Source organism: Balaenoptera borealis (genome assembly GCF_965194805.1).
Source record: "Balaenoptera borealis genome assembly, chromosome: 6".
Lineage (NCBI taxonomy): Eukaryota > Metazoa > Chordata > Mammalia > Artiodactyla > Balaenopteridae > Balaenoptera > Balaenoptera borealis.
This window is the reverse complement of record NC_138863.1, coordinates 54644757-54659131: the sequence shown is the minus strand read 5'-3', so window position 1 is coordinate 54659131 and position 14375 is coordinate 54644757. Positions and strand designations below refer to the sequence as shown.

The following is a 14375-nucleotide window of genomic DNA, read 5'->3' as shown; positions in this document are numbered from 1 at the left end:
CCCAAAACTTTTTATCTTTTTGAGCAAAGAACTGTTCCAGGTGTCTTTTACAGTCTTCGAGGGAATTGAAATTTTTTCCATTAAGAGAATTTTGTAAAGACCAAAATAAATGGAAATCCGAAGGTGCAATGTCTGGTGAATATGGCGGATGAATCAGAACTTCCCAGCCAAGCTGTAACAGTTTTTGCCTGGTCATCAAAGAAACATGTGGTCTTGTGTTATCCTGATGGAAGATTATTCATTTTCTGTTGACTAATTCTGGATGCTTTTCGTCAAGTGCCGCTTTCAGTTGGTCTAATTGGGAGCAGTACTTGTTGGAATTAATTGTTTGGTTTTCCAGAAGGAGCTCATAATGGAGGACTCCCTTCCAATCCCACCATAGACACAACATCACCTTTTCTGGATGAAGACCAGCCTTTGGTATGGTTCATCTCGCTTGCCCCATGATCTCTTCTGTTCCACATTATTGTACAGTATCCACTTTTCATCACCCGTAAAAATTTGTTTTAAAAATGGAACGTTTTTGTTATGTTTAAGTAGAGAACCACATGAGGAAATACAGTCAAGAAGGTTTTTTTCACTTAACTTATGTGGAACCCAAACATCAAAGCGATTAACATAACCAAGTTGGTGCAAATGATTTTCATCCCTTGATTTGGATATTTTGAGTATGTCAGCTATCTCCCATGTGGTATAACACTGATTGTTCTCAACTAATGTCTAGATTTGATCGCTATCAACTTCAACTGGTCTACCCGACCATGGTGCAGCGTCCAGCAAGAAATCTCCAGCTCAAAACTTCGCAGAACACTTTTGCCATGTTCCATCAGTCACAGCACCTTCTCCATACACTGCACAAATCTGTTTTTGTGTTTCAGTTGCGTTTTTACCTTTCTTGAAATAATAAAGCATAATATGCTGAAACTGTTGCTTTTTTTCTTCCATCTTCAGTATTAAAATGGTTACACAAAAATTCACCAATTTTGATAAGTCTTTTTTTAAATGACGCTGATATGACAGCTGTCATATACAATCTAACAAAATTGTTTCAAATGAAGTTAAAGATAACTAAGTGCTACTAGAGCCATCTTACAGAAAAAACCGAACAAACCTTTTGGCCAACTCAATACTACAATTATTTAAAATTTTCCTTGTGAGCAGTTCCTCAAGTTACTCCATTTTGTGAGAACTGAAATGTACCTCTATATACAGTTGTCCCTCGGTATTCACAGCAGCAGGGTGGCAGGGGTGGACTGGTTCCAGGACTCACCGCGGATACCAAAACCAGTGGATGCTCAAGTCCCATGGTTGGCCCTCCATATCCGCAGGTTTCAACCAACTGTGGATGGTGTACTATGTTTAGCTCTGAGGTTGGTTGAATCCAGGGATTTGGAAGCCGTGGATATGGAGGACCAAATGTATCTCTATATTTGTATCTCTATTGTGCACCAGAAGAACAATATCTAAATTCCAAGACTTCTCTTCCCAACTTTCATATGTTCTAGATCTCTGATTTGAAATCCTTTAAACAATGATTTTAAACTACTGGAAATTCAATCAGAGGCAGAAGGATAAGAGAGGTAGAAAGTAAGACAATGGGCTTTTTTTATGTCAAACGTCAAAAAAATGCAGAAGAATGTTTGTTTGGGAAAACAGTAATTTTTACTTTGATGGCCAGCTTTTCTCAGTAAATCCTTGAATTTCTAAGGAGCAATTGCACATGAATTTCTACAATGGCAATGACAGCTGGGTATCTAAAAGTCAAGGGACCTTTTAGATTATAGTCACAAGATAGTGCCATGAATAGTAACAGGATATTTTAAATCACAGGCCATCTTATTTTAAAATTATTTTAAATGACATTAATATTGCACATTTATATTTTTATATTAATGTAGACATTATAAAGTGTCGTTTAATTGAAAAAATACCTGCAGGTGCTAAATGTGACTTCTATGAATTTGGGGATCTAGTAGTAAAATGATGTATTCTGTAATTATGATGAACAAGACACACATATTATGAAAGGTATTAGACAGCCACAGCAGGCCCTAAAGCAAATCATATTTTTATCTATGTTATAAATAAAGATAGGGTATCTTTCACATATTATTAAGAAAATATTAATCAAAATGTTATATAATACACAATTTAATGTAAACTTGGAATTTGCAGCATGTCAATGACAACTACAATAGGAAGAGTATATGCTCTGAATGAAGCCTAGAAAAGACAGCTATGGTAGGATTTGTTGATGCCTAGCTAGCAGGATTCAAGAAGAGTGATTATGCATTTGGCAAAGAAATATTTTGGTCAGTCAGAAAGATTAAATAATTTGCCTGAGGTCTAGTTAGTAAACACACTACTCATTCTACTTCTGTATAAGGTCATTGGAAAATTTGCCATAATCTAGCCTAAACAGGGCACTAAATTTTCCATTTTCCATGTAGATTCACACACAATGAGTGGTCTTCTGACATCTTGCTTTTCAGATATCTTGATAACTGGAAGGCAGTATTCCATGTAGCATTCTTGGTATTTGCCACTATAAATTAGTAAATTGGCACTTTCATCAAGATGTCTGCCAGATTTCTGCCCTAAATCAGTTTTTCTAATTGTGATGATTTTTAGATGAACTGAAAAATGTTTCAATTTCAAGTTTGAAAATCTGAGCCTCAGCAACCCAATCAAGAGCAGAACACTCAGTGGAAAATGCCAGCTGGACTTCTTCCTTCTTAATAACCAAACTGGTTACCACATTTCAGCAATAATGTTTGTTTAAAAGCCTAATGGTCCGAAAGATATGAAGAGAATAAAAATTGTGTTATACTGGCTTTACCAAATGGCTTTACCATTCATATGTCAGAATGTCACTGAACCAATAAAGTTAAGCATTATGTGGACCTTAATTCTTATCAGTAAGGAGGAATTCATTTATCATATGACAGTGGTAAGGACCTTGGGGTAAAGTAGCCATGTTTATAATGTCAAGATAAAAGACCACCAAGGTATGTAGTAAAATACACACTGTTGCTGAAAACTCTAAATGGACGTTTGAATATCATGAAACCTAAGTTTATTTAGACAAAGATACAAAATATAATTTTGAATGGAGTCCTGCTACAGATCTTAAACGAAAATCTGACTGTACAATCTTAAACATTCTAAATAAGTAATAAAGGACCTCTGTTTCTGGGTAGGATGGAGTAGCTAGTGGCAGAGCAGTGCTTCTGCCTAGAACAACTAGAAAAGCTGGAATAAATGCAGAAAGTATCTATTTGAAGGCAAAAAGAACTAAAGAGGCCAAGACTCCAGAGAAGGACGAACCTGAGAGTGGTGAGCTCACCTGTCACCTCTCCTACCCCAGTCAGGGGCATTTCCCAATTCTGTATGCCGACAGGAGGCTGATCGTGAGGCTTTACTGGGGAACAGAGAAAACAATAGAACTTTTGACAGACACTAGTGGGGATGGGGGTTCAAGCACACAGCTCATCTTCATCTCAGAACATTGACAAAATACTGGGGCTGAACAGGGCAGTGGATTAAAAAACCCAAGCAAAAGCCTCTGAAAAGCAGAGTGGAAGTTTTTCAGCTATCTCTCAAGACTCCCCAAATTGGAGACCTGCCAGGGGGAGAGACCTCAGAGAATGCACCAAGCTCTAACTTGAAAACGCTGAGAGCCCGAGGTCAACAGAATAGATGGAGCATTGACAGGACTGTACTCTGGACTCAACTTCACCAGCTCCTGATTGGCTTAAGTGATCTTCAACCAACACCCACCTAAGGAAAGAAGATAACACCACCTGGAACTCCTACAATTTTTTTATACATAATGCTTGGCATTTGATAGATATTCGCTCATCATCCCAAGATAGGACGACACAGCTGGAAACCGAGAGAAAAAGTAGACAATAGAAACAATTCCAGATCCAGATGTTGGACTTAGCTGACAAACACTTTAAAATACCCATGATTAATATGGTCACGAAAGTATAGGAAAGATGGAGAAAGAGAGGATAAAAAAAGAGAATTTCACTGGCAATATAAATCTAATAAAAAAGAACCAACTGGAAATTCCAAAACTGAAAAATATAATTTCTCAAAAGGAAGTTAGTAAGAAAAAGTATAGACCAAAAAAAGTGCAGTTTACAAATATGTAAACTCCCTTATGAGTGCAAACTGGAGAAGTACACAATGAAGAGATGGATATAAAGATATACTGAAAAAGAATAAAAATCTTAAAGATAGATAAATAGATAGATATGTTCTAAATGTTCCAAGTAAAAAAATAACAATTTTTTTTTTACAGTAAAGCACCAATATAACATAAGAACATAGGTAAAATACTCAGCAAGTTTTCTCTGATGCATATGGATAGTATTAGATAAATTAGAATTATTTAATGCATATTTTGTTTCCATATAGATTTAAGAAGACTGGTCTTTAAACAACAAAGTTTGAAACAATGAAGATAAAGAGGAAATTGTAGCTCAAAGTAGATGAGGGTAGTTAGAGCCCAACTCTTCCAAATGAATTCAGGCTCCAGACTGAGATTCATCACATGTCAGAGTACTGAGAAAATTGCACATGTCAGTCATCTTTGCAAATCTACAGAAAACAGGAGAAGGGCCAGAAAATTAGAGAAAGGAAAATGCCCTGATTTTCAAATGGGGGAAAAGATGGCCTATGTGATTTACCTGTCAGTAAGTTTTACATTGAAAACCAGGGCAATAAAGTCATCATTGATCAAGCAGATTGTAAGCACTTTGGAAAGAACCCTATGATCACTAGGAGTCAAACTAATTTTTGCCAAATTATATTATACAATTGATAGGATACTAGGTAGACAGACCTTCCTTTGATCAGTGTCTTCCATTATAGACTTAAGAAAAAGTGGTTAAAATAAAGTACTACTGGGAATGTCCATGACTGTTTAAAAGACTGGTTAATCAATTGGCTGCTTAATGGATTGGGGTAGCAATCTGCCCCTCAGACACTTTTATTAAAGATCTAATTGCAGCCACAAGAGGCTTACTTATTAATATACAGAATTAAACCCAGGAGAGATGGCTAATGCAATAGATAGCAGGCTCAAAATTAGTTTAACAAGATGGAATCATGAGTCAAAACTAACAAAGTGATATAAAATAGGAATAAATATAAAGGTTCACATTTGTATGTAAAAGATAAATAGGCGACATGGATATAAAATGGGAGAGACCTAGCTTGGCAGGAACTGCAATAAAAATGTAATGCAATTGCAGTTTTCCCATCACAGGCTTAATATGAACCAACAAAGTGAAATTATTGCTAAAAGTGCTAGTACAATCTTAGGTCTCATTAGTAAAGAATGATGTACACTTTGTACTCTGTGTTGAAGTTGTACTTTACTTCTTGTTTACATGTTATGAATGATATTGACAAATCATGGAAAATTCTGGGAGGGAGGATTAGGATGAAGAAAGAGAGAAAGCTACCTCCTAAATGATAGAAAGGATTTATATCTAGTTCACTGCAGAAAAGACTCAAATTAGATTTTGCAACTGTTTTCAAGGTTTGAAAAACTTTCATGTGTAAGAGAAATGAAATATGCATACATTTTTTTCCCCTGTGGAGCTACAGAGGGTTAGAATCAGATATGAAGACAGATTCGACTTAACATTAAAAAAAAAAACCTTCCTAGCAGCTGGCATTTTCTAACAGTTTCGTAAGGAAGATACTTGAGATATTGAAGGAGAGGTGGATTAACCATCTTTCAAGAATTCTGTGGAGAACTTGATATGGGCCTGAGGTTGATATAACGATTCTAGGATACTTTACAGATATAACTTAACAACTAAAGTTTAGGGTACATTTCTAAATATAATGGAGCTTTGCTATGAAAAGATCTGGTATTGTAAGAAATTCTTCGAAATGAAGATTCATCCTAGATGTTATCTTTTGCCTCTGGAAATCTTGTAAGGATCTTGTTGCATGCTTTCAACCTAACTCAGAACTTTTGGGTGATCTTCTGAGGACTCTATGTAATAATAATAATGTTACATTTGGATTATAGTCACTCTTTCTTGTTAATAGATAAAATAGCCTTCATGTGATAAACTCACAAGAGGTCTAGGAGCAAAGAAGCACATAAATGCTGGGCTTCAGCACTATTCTAGGTCGAATGGAGCTAAAAAGAACTTCCTAAACCAGCACGGCTGAATAACAGACAACTGAACTTTTAAATTTCTGATTCTGACTTTGAAAAGTGATCCTTGAAGAAGGTGTGACTCATTTAATGTTATTCTCACCATATTTATTAAATTAAGGAACTTGAGCCCGAGGTCTTGAGTTAAAAAGCTCCTCTTTAAAAACAGCTGCCACTGCTTCTCCACTGAGTCAGAGTGACGCTCGGTTTCAGCGTCACCCTCTTCCTTTCGCAGGGTATCAGTTTGGTAAAACTCCTTTAGGCCCTGACATTGCTCCTCTACCTTAAAAAAAAAAAAAAAAAAAAAACAGAATATAAATGAAAGTTAAGAACACTTAAAAACATTTTTAAGGAGAAAAATACTAGATTCCAATAAAAGCCTATATAAAACTTAATTGGAACCTACATTTCAGAATTCTTTAAATAATTATTAAATACTGTCAACTTACTGAAAAGACATGAAAAGCTATTCAGGTTGTTGACAGATCAGACTGACTGCCACTGGGTAGTAACTTGACCTGACAAGTTTATTATCCAGAAGCCCTGTTTACTGTAGCCAAAATCATATTTATGTATTATATATGTGTATGTTTTGCAATTGGAGACAGCTTATGTCAAAGACCAATGGGGTTCCATTTAAAGCTGAGTTTTATAATTCAGGAGAAAGATAAACATATACAATCAAGGAATACAAATCAGAAAGAAATGTAAGTCAGTGAAAAGTTATTCATAATTAGTAAATCACAATTTGCTTCTCATCAGTGATAAACCAGAACAAAAGAGTACAAATAATTATGAATTTTCTGTACATGTATTAATATTAAACTGCCTCCATGAGCAAATCTAACTGAGGTTCATTACTTCATCTCCCTAGAATTATATTTTCTCATGTGCTAACCAAGGTAAGCAATACTAGATTATTTTAAATCACTCTCTTTGGACAGAGCTTATATAAAATCAGATGTGCCTGCAGAACTAGATCATTTAACTGGGTATTGTAGAAATGGTAGAAAATTTTGACACAAGTTTTTATGCATTTTGAATAATACTTAATGGCCAATAGGATAAGACTCAAAGAGCTCATAACTACTGAAAGCAATATAAACGGGATAGAAATTTCAGGCAATGGTTAGTCACTGTATTTTCAAAATTTCAATATCATTCTTAATTTAATGAGCGCTGCAAAGGGCACTTAGAAACAGAAGTTGTCTCCTCTTTTTCCATATTCCATTTATTCATGACTCTGTTTTCCTGATGCTTTTTTCCTCAGCCCAGGATGATCTTTCCTCAGTTTTCTGCTCCTACTTAATCCTTCATGAGACAGTTAAAATACTACCTCCTCCATGGAGTCTCCTAAGATTCCGTAGTAAGAATTAAGCAGTTATTTCCTTGGGTTCCCAAAGATAATTCTGGGAGAAAGAGAACCATAAACAGATTATTACAACACAAAGGCAAGTACGCCCACAGTGTTCTGGGCACACTGAGGAGGGACAACCAGCTCTACATAAAGTAAACAGGCAAGAATTTCCCAAAGGAAGCGACATTTGATCTGTGTCTTTCAGAATTGTCCAGGGTGAGAGGGAACAGGAGAAGGGGGCCCCAGATGGAAGGAATAACGAGTGTGAAGGCACAACTGTGTAACACTGGCTGGTTCAGAGCACGATAAATGATCTTGGTGTGGGTGACGTCCAGATAGCACAAACTGAGTGGTAAGAAAGAAGTGAGAGTGATCATTGTGTTGGCATAAAGCCGTCAGTAGGTTTCAACTTGTTTGCTACTATACTCAACACAATGTGACACACTCTCGTTAGTTTGAAACAACTGACAGCTATCACAATGACTCGGAATCAGCATGACAGCCATCAGTACTTCAATGGGATAGTATGCTACAGGCGGGGGTGTCAATATCATGGGCTGCCAGTTACGTGAAATTCTTAAAACATAAACTTTAATTCATCCTCCTTTTTCAACTGCTCAAAAAAGCCTCCTTGAATGTAAGTGAGCATGATGTCATTATAGGAATTCCCTTGAATCTGGACTAGTTTCTTTTTTAAGTGAATAAATGATCAACTTTAATACATTACCCATTTTGGGGTAAAAGTTATAACTTGCTTCATAAATTACATTTGTCATATAACCTGAATTTCAGGAAGTGACATGATCAGATTTGCTTTAGAATGACCATTTTCCGAAAGGCATAAAGGGGAGAATTACAGGATGCAGAGAGAACAGGCAGATACAGTTTCTTTAAGCTGGGCAAGGGATGATGAGGACCTGAACTGAGAAGGTGATGGTACAAATGAAGAAGGGGAATTCAGAAATCTCTTAGGTTGTCTCTAAAGACAGACATGGGATAGCATGGCCTTTGATGTTTGAAAAACAAAAGGGAGGAGATTGGGAATTAAACTTCAGCTCTGATGTTTACTACCTGTTTGGTCTTAAATACCTAACTTCTCAGAGCCTCAGTTTCCCTCATTTGCAAAGTAGGGATAATAGTAAATAAACATAGGGATATTATAAGGATGAAATGAGATCAGGAATGAAAAGTTCAGGGCCTAGTACAAAAATAAGTGCTCATTAAGAAAGGGATCGGAACAGACTTTGAGCTTCTACATAGGACTTCTGAAAGACAGTGGGGTCATTAATCCAATGCCAAAATACAGAAGGAAACACGTTTAAGGAAAAGATAACCAGTTGTGTTTTGTTGAGCTTCAGGAAGCTACAGAATACATAGGTAATTAGTATGATTGGAAGTTGAAAGCATTGGCCTGGAGCTCAGAAGAGCTGGGGTTGAGGAACCAGTTTTGAGTTACTGGTGAATTGAAACTATAGGTGTGTTTGTGGGAGGGCGGGTGATTTTTGCAGGGAACATGTATAGAATGTACAAAAGAGGGAGCACAGGCAAGAACTCTGTAACCCACCACACTTCAGGAACAGAGAACTGAATCAGGAAAAAGAACAGATAAAGAAGTAGACAGGATAATTTCACTTATGTGAAATATCCAAATAAGGCAAATCTATAGGGACAGAAAGCAGATTAGTGCTTGCCTGAGGCTGGGGGCGGGGGGGGGGGCAGTGGAAACCAGGATTGACGAAAAGTATTCCCCAGACCTCTTTTTTGGGGTGATGGAAATATACCAAAACTGGAGTGCAGTGATGGTTACACAACTCTATAAATATACCAAAAATCATTACATCCTAAAATAGGCGGATTTTATGCTATGTAAATTATACCTCAATAAATCTGTTTTTCTTTAAAGTCAAAGCAGGTGAATGTGAGTAACTGGGTTAAATAAATACGGCAGAGGGATTAAGTGGGATAAAGACTGACCGTTTCACCTGTCAACTGGTAAGTAGTAAGTATAAGCTCATAAGAATGGAGTGAAGAGGTGCAAACGGCAGGATTGAAAAGGGGATAAACCAAATGGCAGCGGGTGAGGATTAGGGAGGATCAGCAAGAAGAGGAAAGAAATGTCATCTTCCCATCCCAAGAGTGCAGTTGTGAATGGAAGGAAAATTACAGAGTGGTAGCCTTAGTGAGGGCAAGACTATTTGGGCAGAACTGTAGACCAAAGAGAAGGAAGCAACGGAAAAAGCAAAGTTATAAAATTAGAGGATGGATGCTGAAGCTAGATTCTGAAGGATGTAGGAGCAGACAGGGAGGGACTGATGGCTGATTAGTGCAGCACACATGCAGAAACTCCACTTCACTGGTGACAGTGGAGGAAGGGTGAATATGTCAGTGGGTTTGGAAGCTGAAGGAAGTCAAGGCAGTTAAGCTCAATGGACTCATTTTTTTCAGTCACATACAAGGTAAGGGCGTAAGCTGACATTTAGGCATGGAAACTGCAGTAAGAAGTTTGCGACTCACTACTGAATGGGCACCAACTAGAGAGCATATGGGGGTCTCAGCTGAGCCAAAGACCCATAAATTTGTAAGAGCACCAATCAGCACAATTGTATGATTTTCCACAGGAGCGTCTGGAAGCTTGGAAAGAGAAGCTGAGTAAACAGAGTGTTGGAGTGATCTAGTATTGGGAGTTGGCAAGTCAGGGTAGAAGGCAGGGAGTTGAGGGCATGGGGAATGGAATGGAATTGAATAAGCACAAGCTGGTGAGAAAAGAGAGAAAGCCTGAAGGGGAAGGAGATTGACAGACTGAGAGCACTGCCAAGGAGAGGACACGAGGGTCTGCCAGGTAAGAAAACAGATTAAGTGAAAGCTGGGAAGATGAAAGGACATGAGGTCCTTCTGGGAAAGTTCTGTTTGCAAAGCTAAGGTTCCAGCCCTAGTCCCAAAACTCCTAGTCCCAGAGGCCAGAGGGGGCCATGGAAGTAGGCACTGAGCTAGAAGCTAAGAAGGTACATTTTTGGCAATGAAGATGCAGAAAACCAAGCACTACTTTGTACCTTCACCATTTCAAGTTGAGATAAAAATGTTCATCGAGGGACTTCCCTGGTGGCACAGTGGTTAAGCATCCGCCTGCCAAGGCAGGGGACACGGGTTCGAGCCCTGGTCCAGGAAGATCCCACATGCTGCTCAGCAGCTAAGCCCGTGTGCCACAACTACTGAGCCTGCACTCTAGAGCCCGCAAGCCACAACTACTGAGCCCACGTGCCACAACTACTGAAGCCCGCATGCCTAGAGCCCATGCTCCGCAACAAGAGAAGCCACCGCAATGAGAAGCCTGCGGGCAGCAACGAAGACCCAACACAGCCACAAATAAGTAAACTAAATTTTAAAAAAGAGATTCTTTTTTTTTAAAAAAAAATGTTCATTGACAGAACAACCTGTCAGCTGTAATACCTCTGCCTAACCCTGAGAGTTCCAGGATAAGAAAAAATTAAAAAAAAAAAAATCCAGAATAAAGAAAGATGTGGAAAAGGGGGCATTGGTTCCCTGAGATTTCCAGGGCCTGGGCGTGGCCCTCCTCCAGAGTGGTGAGAACTCAGACTCCTGGAGAACGAGAGCTGGCAGAGGAATGTGGGCAGGCAGGATGTGGTCGTGCGAGGTAAGGGTGAGAGTGTTGGGAGGGTGGCGGGAGAATGCTACCTAACTTGGGTTGGCTTTACCCCTGAGTGAGCCTTGATGGCTCTACCTCCCACTCAACCAGCAGCCCCTCCCTGAAAGGAGAGTGAACCACGCGCGCCTGGGTGCATTGGGACCAGAGTTAAATAAGGTGGGACTCCAGCGCTTTGCTATGACTGATGTCACCTTCAAGAACCTGGGACCTTTGAGAGATGGAATTCTAGTCTACCACAGGGAATTTTATAGATTATCTAGTACAAATCAGTCAAAGCAATGCCTCAGAAAAAGCTCTCAGAGGAAAATTACTAAAATGCATCAAACAAGACAGATCTGAGACTGGACCCAACAGCCTATAATTTCCATTTGTGTGGATTTTAAATAAATCACACAAATTGCTTAGGTATTCAAAGAGATTCATGTTATTTTTAAATAGAAAATGACTTATTTTTAAATAATTTTGTTTTATGTTTAGGATATTGTAAATATTTGTAGGCCATAGTAAAAAGGGTTTCAACACAGACACTTTGCTTATTTGTCTGTATCTACACATACACACTTATATTATGTTTTTAGTAAAATAACTTACTCTTTGAGCCTGTGTATGGTGCCTTGGAGAATAAAGGAGCTATAAGTGAGTACACGCACTGGGGTGGAGGATCTGGAACTACCCACGACGGTTCTATCCCCTTAGAAAGCAGGAAGATGGGCAGAGGCCATGTTGCCAAAGAGGTCAGCCCATAGGTACCGTACCTCCTCTGATGACTTTAGAAATGCCACATAAGTTTGCAGGACCTGTGACCTGGAGCTGATGCTTTGGCCAAGTATGTTTAATTCTTCCTCTAGCCACTTAGCTTTAGAAGAAAGCGATGCCACTTCATCAGGTTCAAAATCATTTTTCTCTGTCAAGAGTTTTGCAGCTGCTTCTGATTCATGTGATGTCTCCTATGAAAACAAGGCATAGGAGGTCAGAAGCTGACAGGGGAATCATGAACACTCACATTCCAATACCTTCTGTACAGCCATCTATTACGATTATTAATTGAACTTGTACCAAAACTCTCCTCAACGAAAAAGGCACGTATTTTAAAATTCGAAAAAAAAAGGCACCGTAAAATGAAAACCACCTCAAATTATTCTTTCAGTCTATCAGCTACACGTCTTATTTAGAACATTCTATTTTCTGTGTCACAAATAGAAGAAAGTTTGTTTAGTAAGAAAGGTTGTAAAACACATTGGCAGAAATATTTAAAATAATTTGAATAAAATAATTATACATGATGATTGCTTTATGAAATTTACCAGTAGCTCTAGAAAATTCTTAAACTAATTTTGTTATAGAATAGATGACAAGTTTATAGAAATTGTTTACTCATTTTTTAATTTACAAAAAAATGCCATATCAAGTATGCAGTCTTCTTAAAGTCTCCATCTACAACAGTTTTTAAGTAAGTGTAGGGAAAATGGTACAGATGAGGTGTGAATAACCTAAAGAGTCAGCGAATTTGACTTGCTAGGGTTGCTCTCCTATGTTTTCTTTTGAGTGCAATTTTTGGCACGTGAAATCTAACCACTGATTCAATGGACGAGTAGGTATTGTAGGCACTATTTACACAACTGCCACAGAGCTGTGTAAAATTTCATGTGAGACCAAGCTAAGATTCAAGCAAACATGAGAGACAGAAGATCCACTCTCATTTAGAGCAAGGAGGGATTGCTCTCCTACTTGTATTTAATATGCTTCCCAGGTACTCCACTGAATGAAGGTAATTTTAATTTACAGGCACTGCTCCCAGAGAGCACTCTGGGAAGGAGGAAATGGAGGAGTTTCTCCCTTTGAAATTTCCTCCTTACCTCTAAAATTTTTTAAATAAAAAAATGAAGGGACTTCCCTGGTGGCGCAGTGGTTAAGAATCTGCCTGCCAATGCAGGGGACACGGGTTTGATCCCTGGTCTGGGAAGATCCCACATGCCGCGGAGCAACTAAGCCCGTGTGCCACAACTACTGAGCCTGCGCTCTAGAGCCCGCAAGCCACAACTACTGAGCCCGCGTGCCACAACTACTGAAGCCCTTGCTCCTAGAGCCCGTGCTCTGCAACAAGAGAAGCCACTGTAACGAGAGGCCTGCGCACCGCAACGAAGAGTAGCCTCTGCTCGCCGCAACTAGAGAAAGCCCGTGCACAACAACGAAGACCCAATGCAGCCAAAAATAAATAAATTTATAAAAAAAGAAAAAAGTACTTCTCTAAATAAAATACATGAGGCTTTCTTTTTTAAAAAAATGAAATTGAGTTCAGGCATGCATTTCATTTTAGACATTTTAAAAAATGAATTAAAAACAGCCCATTAATAATTGGTTCATCTGTGAGTTTCAGGTGGCAGTGTTGTCTGTGAAGGAGACTCTTGGATAAATTAGGAGTTTTGGATTAACATATACGCACTACTATATATAAAACAGATAATCAACAAGGACCTGCTGTATAGCACAGGGAATTCTACTCAATATTCTGTAATACCTATATGGAAAAAGAATCTGAGAAAGAATGGATATATGTATATGTATAACTGAATCACTTTGCTGTACACCTGAAACTAACACAACACTGTAAATAAACTGTAGCCCAATATAAAATAAAAATTAAATTAAAAAAAAAAGAAATGATGGAATAGCGAGGCCGTTTCCTAGAGACCTGGGCACTTGCCTCGCCTTCCTAACCACCTGCTGGGGCAGGCAGGGACTTCATGCAGGTTTGGAGCTGCTAGCAGGAATATCTGAACCTAAGTCCCATGTGAAAGGGGTGAGAGGGTGCTAGAGAAGGTGCCAGGCAGAGGAGGGGGCAGTTTCTGTCTCTAAACATTGGGTGTGCAAACAAGATTGTGATTGTTTTGCCTCCTGGAATCTAGCACTGTTGCATGTTGCTCTTGGTAATTTTCTCTTGCAACTTAACTCTAGCAGAAAATCACAAATAGCCTTGGAGAGGCGCTCTCCCTGCCTCAAGGAGCTGCTAACATCTCCTAGGCTAGGAAAGAGGGCCAAATGAGTGTTTAGCACCAGGCTATAATGCTGAGCTTCTGTGAGCTCAAACGCCCTAATAAATGCACCTGTAAATATAAATAATTTAGATACACAAAATGGTAGGCGTTTTTAAGTCATTATCTGCCAGA

At 38.6% G+C, this 14375-nt stretch overlaps 1 protein-coding gene across 11 annotated transcripts in view; it reads right to left on the bottom strand.

Annotated features, from left to right (window-relative positions):
• Positions 1-14375, bottom strand: part of CCDC141 (coiled-coil domain containing 141) — a 239439-nt gene that overhangs the window by 56036 nt on the left and 169028 nt on the right. For all 11 annotated transcript variants that reach the window (XR_014246176.1, XR_014246177.1, XM_082397496.1 and 8 more), the window contains 2 exons: positions 11964-12155; positions 6291-6470 (listed from right to left, as the gene is read on the bottom strand). Coding sequence is in view for 9 of the 11 variants with exons in the window: in XM_082397496.1 (XP_082253622.1) it covers positions 6291-6470; positions 11964-12155 (372 nt within the window). In the remaining 2 variants the exon portion in view is untranslated. The remainder of the gene's footprint in view (positions 1-6290; positions 6471-11963; positions 12156-14375) is intronic.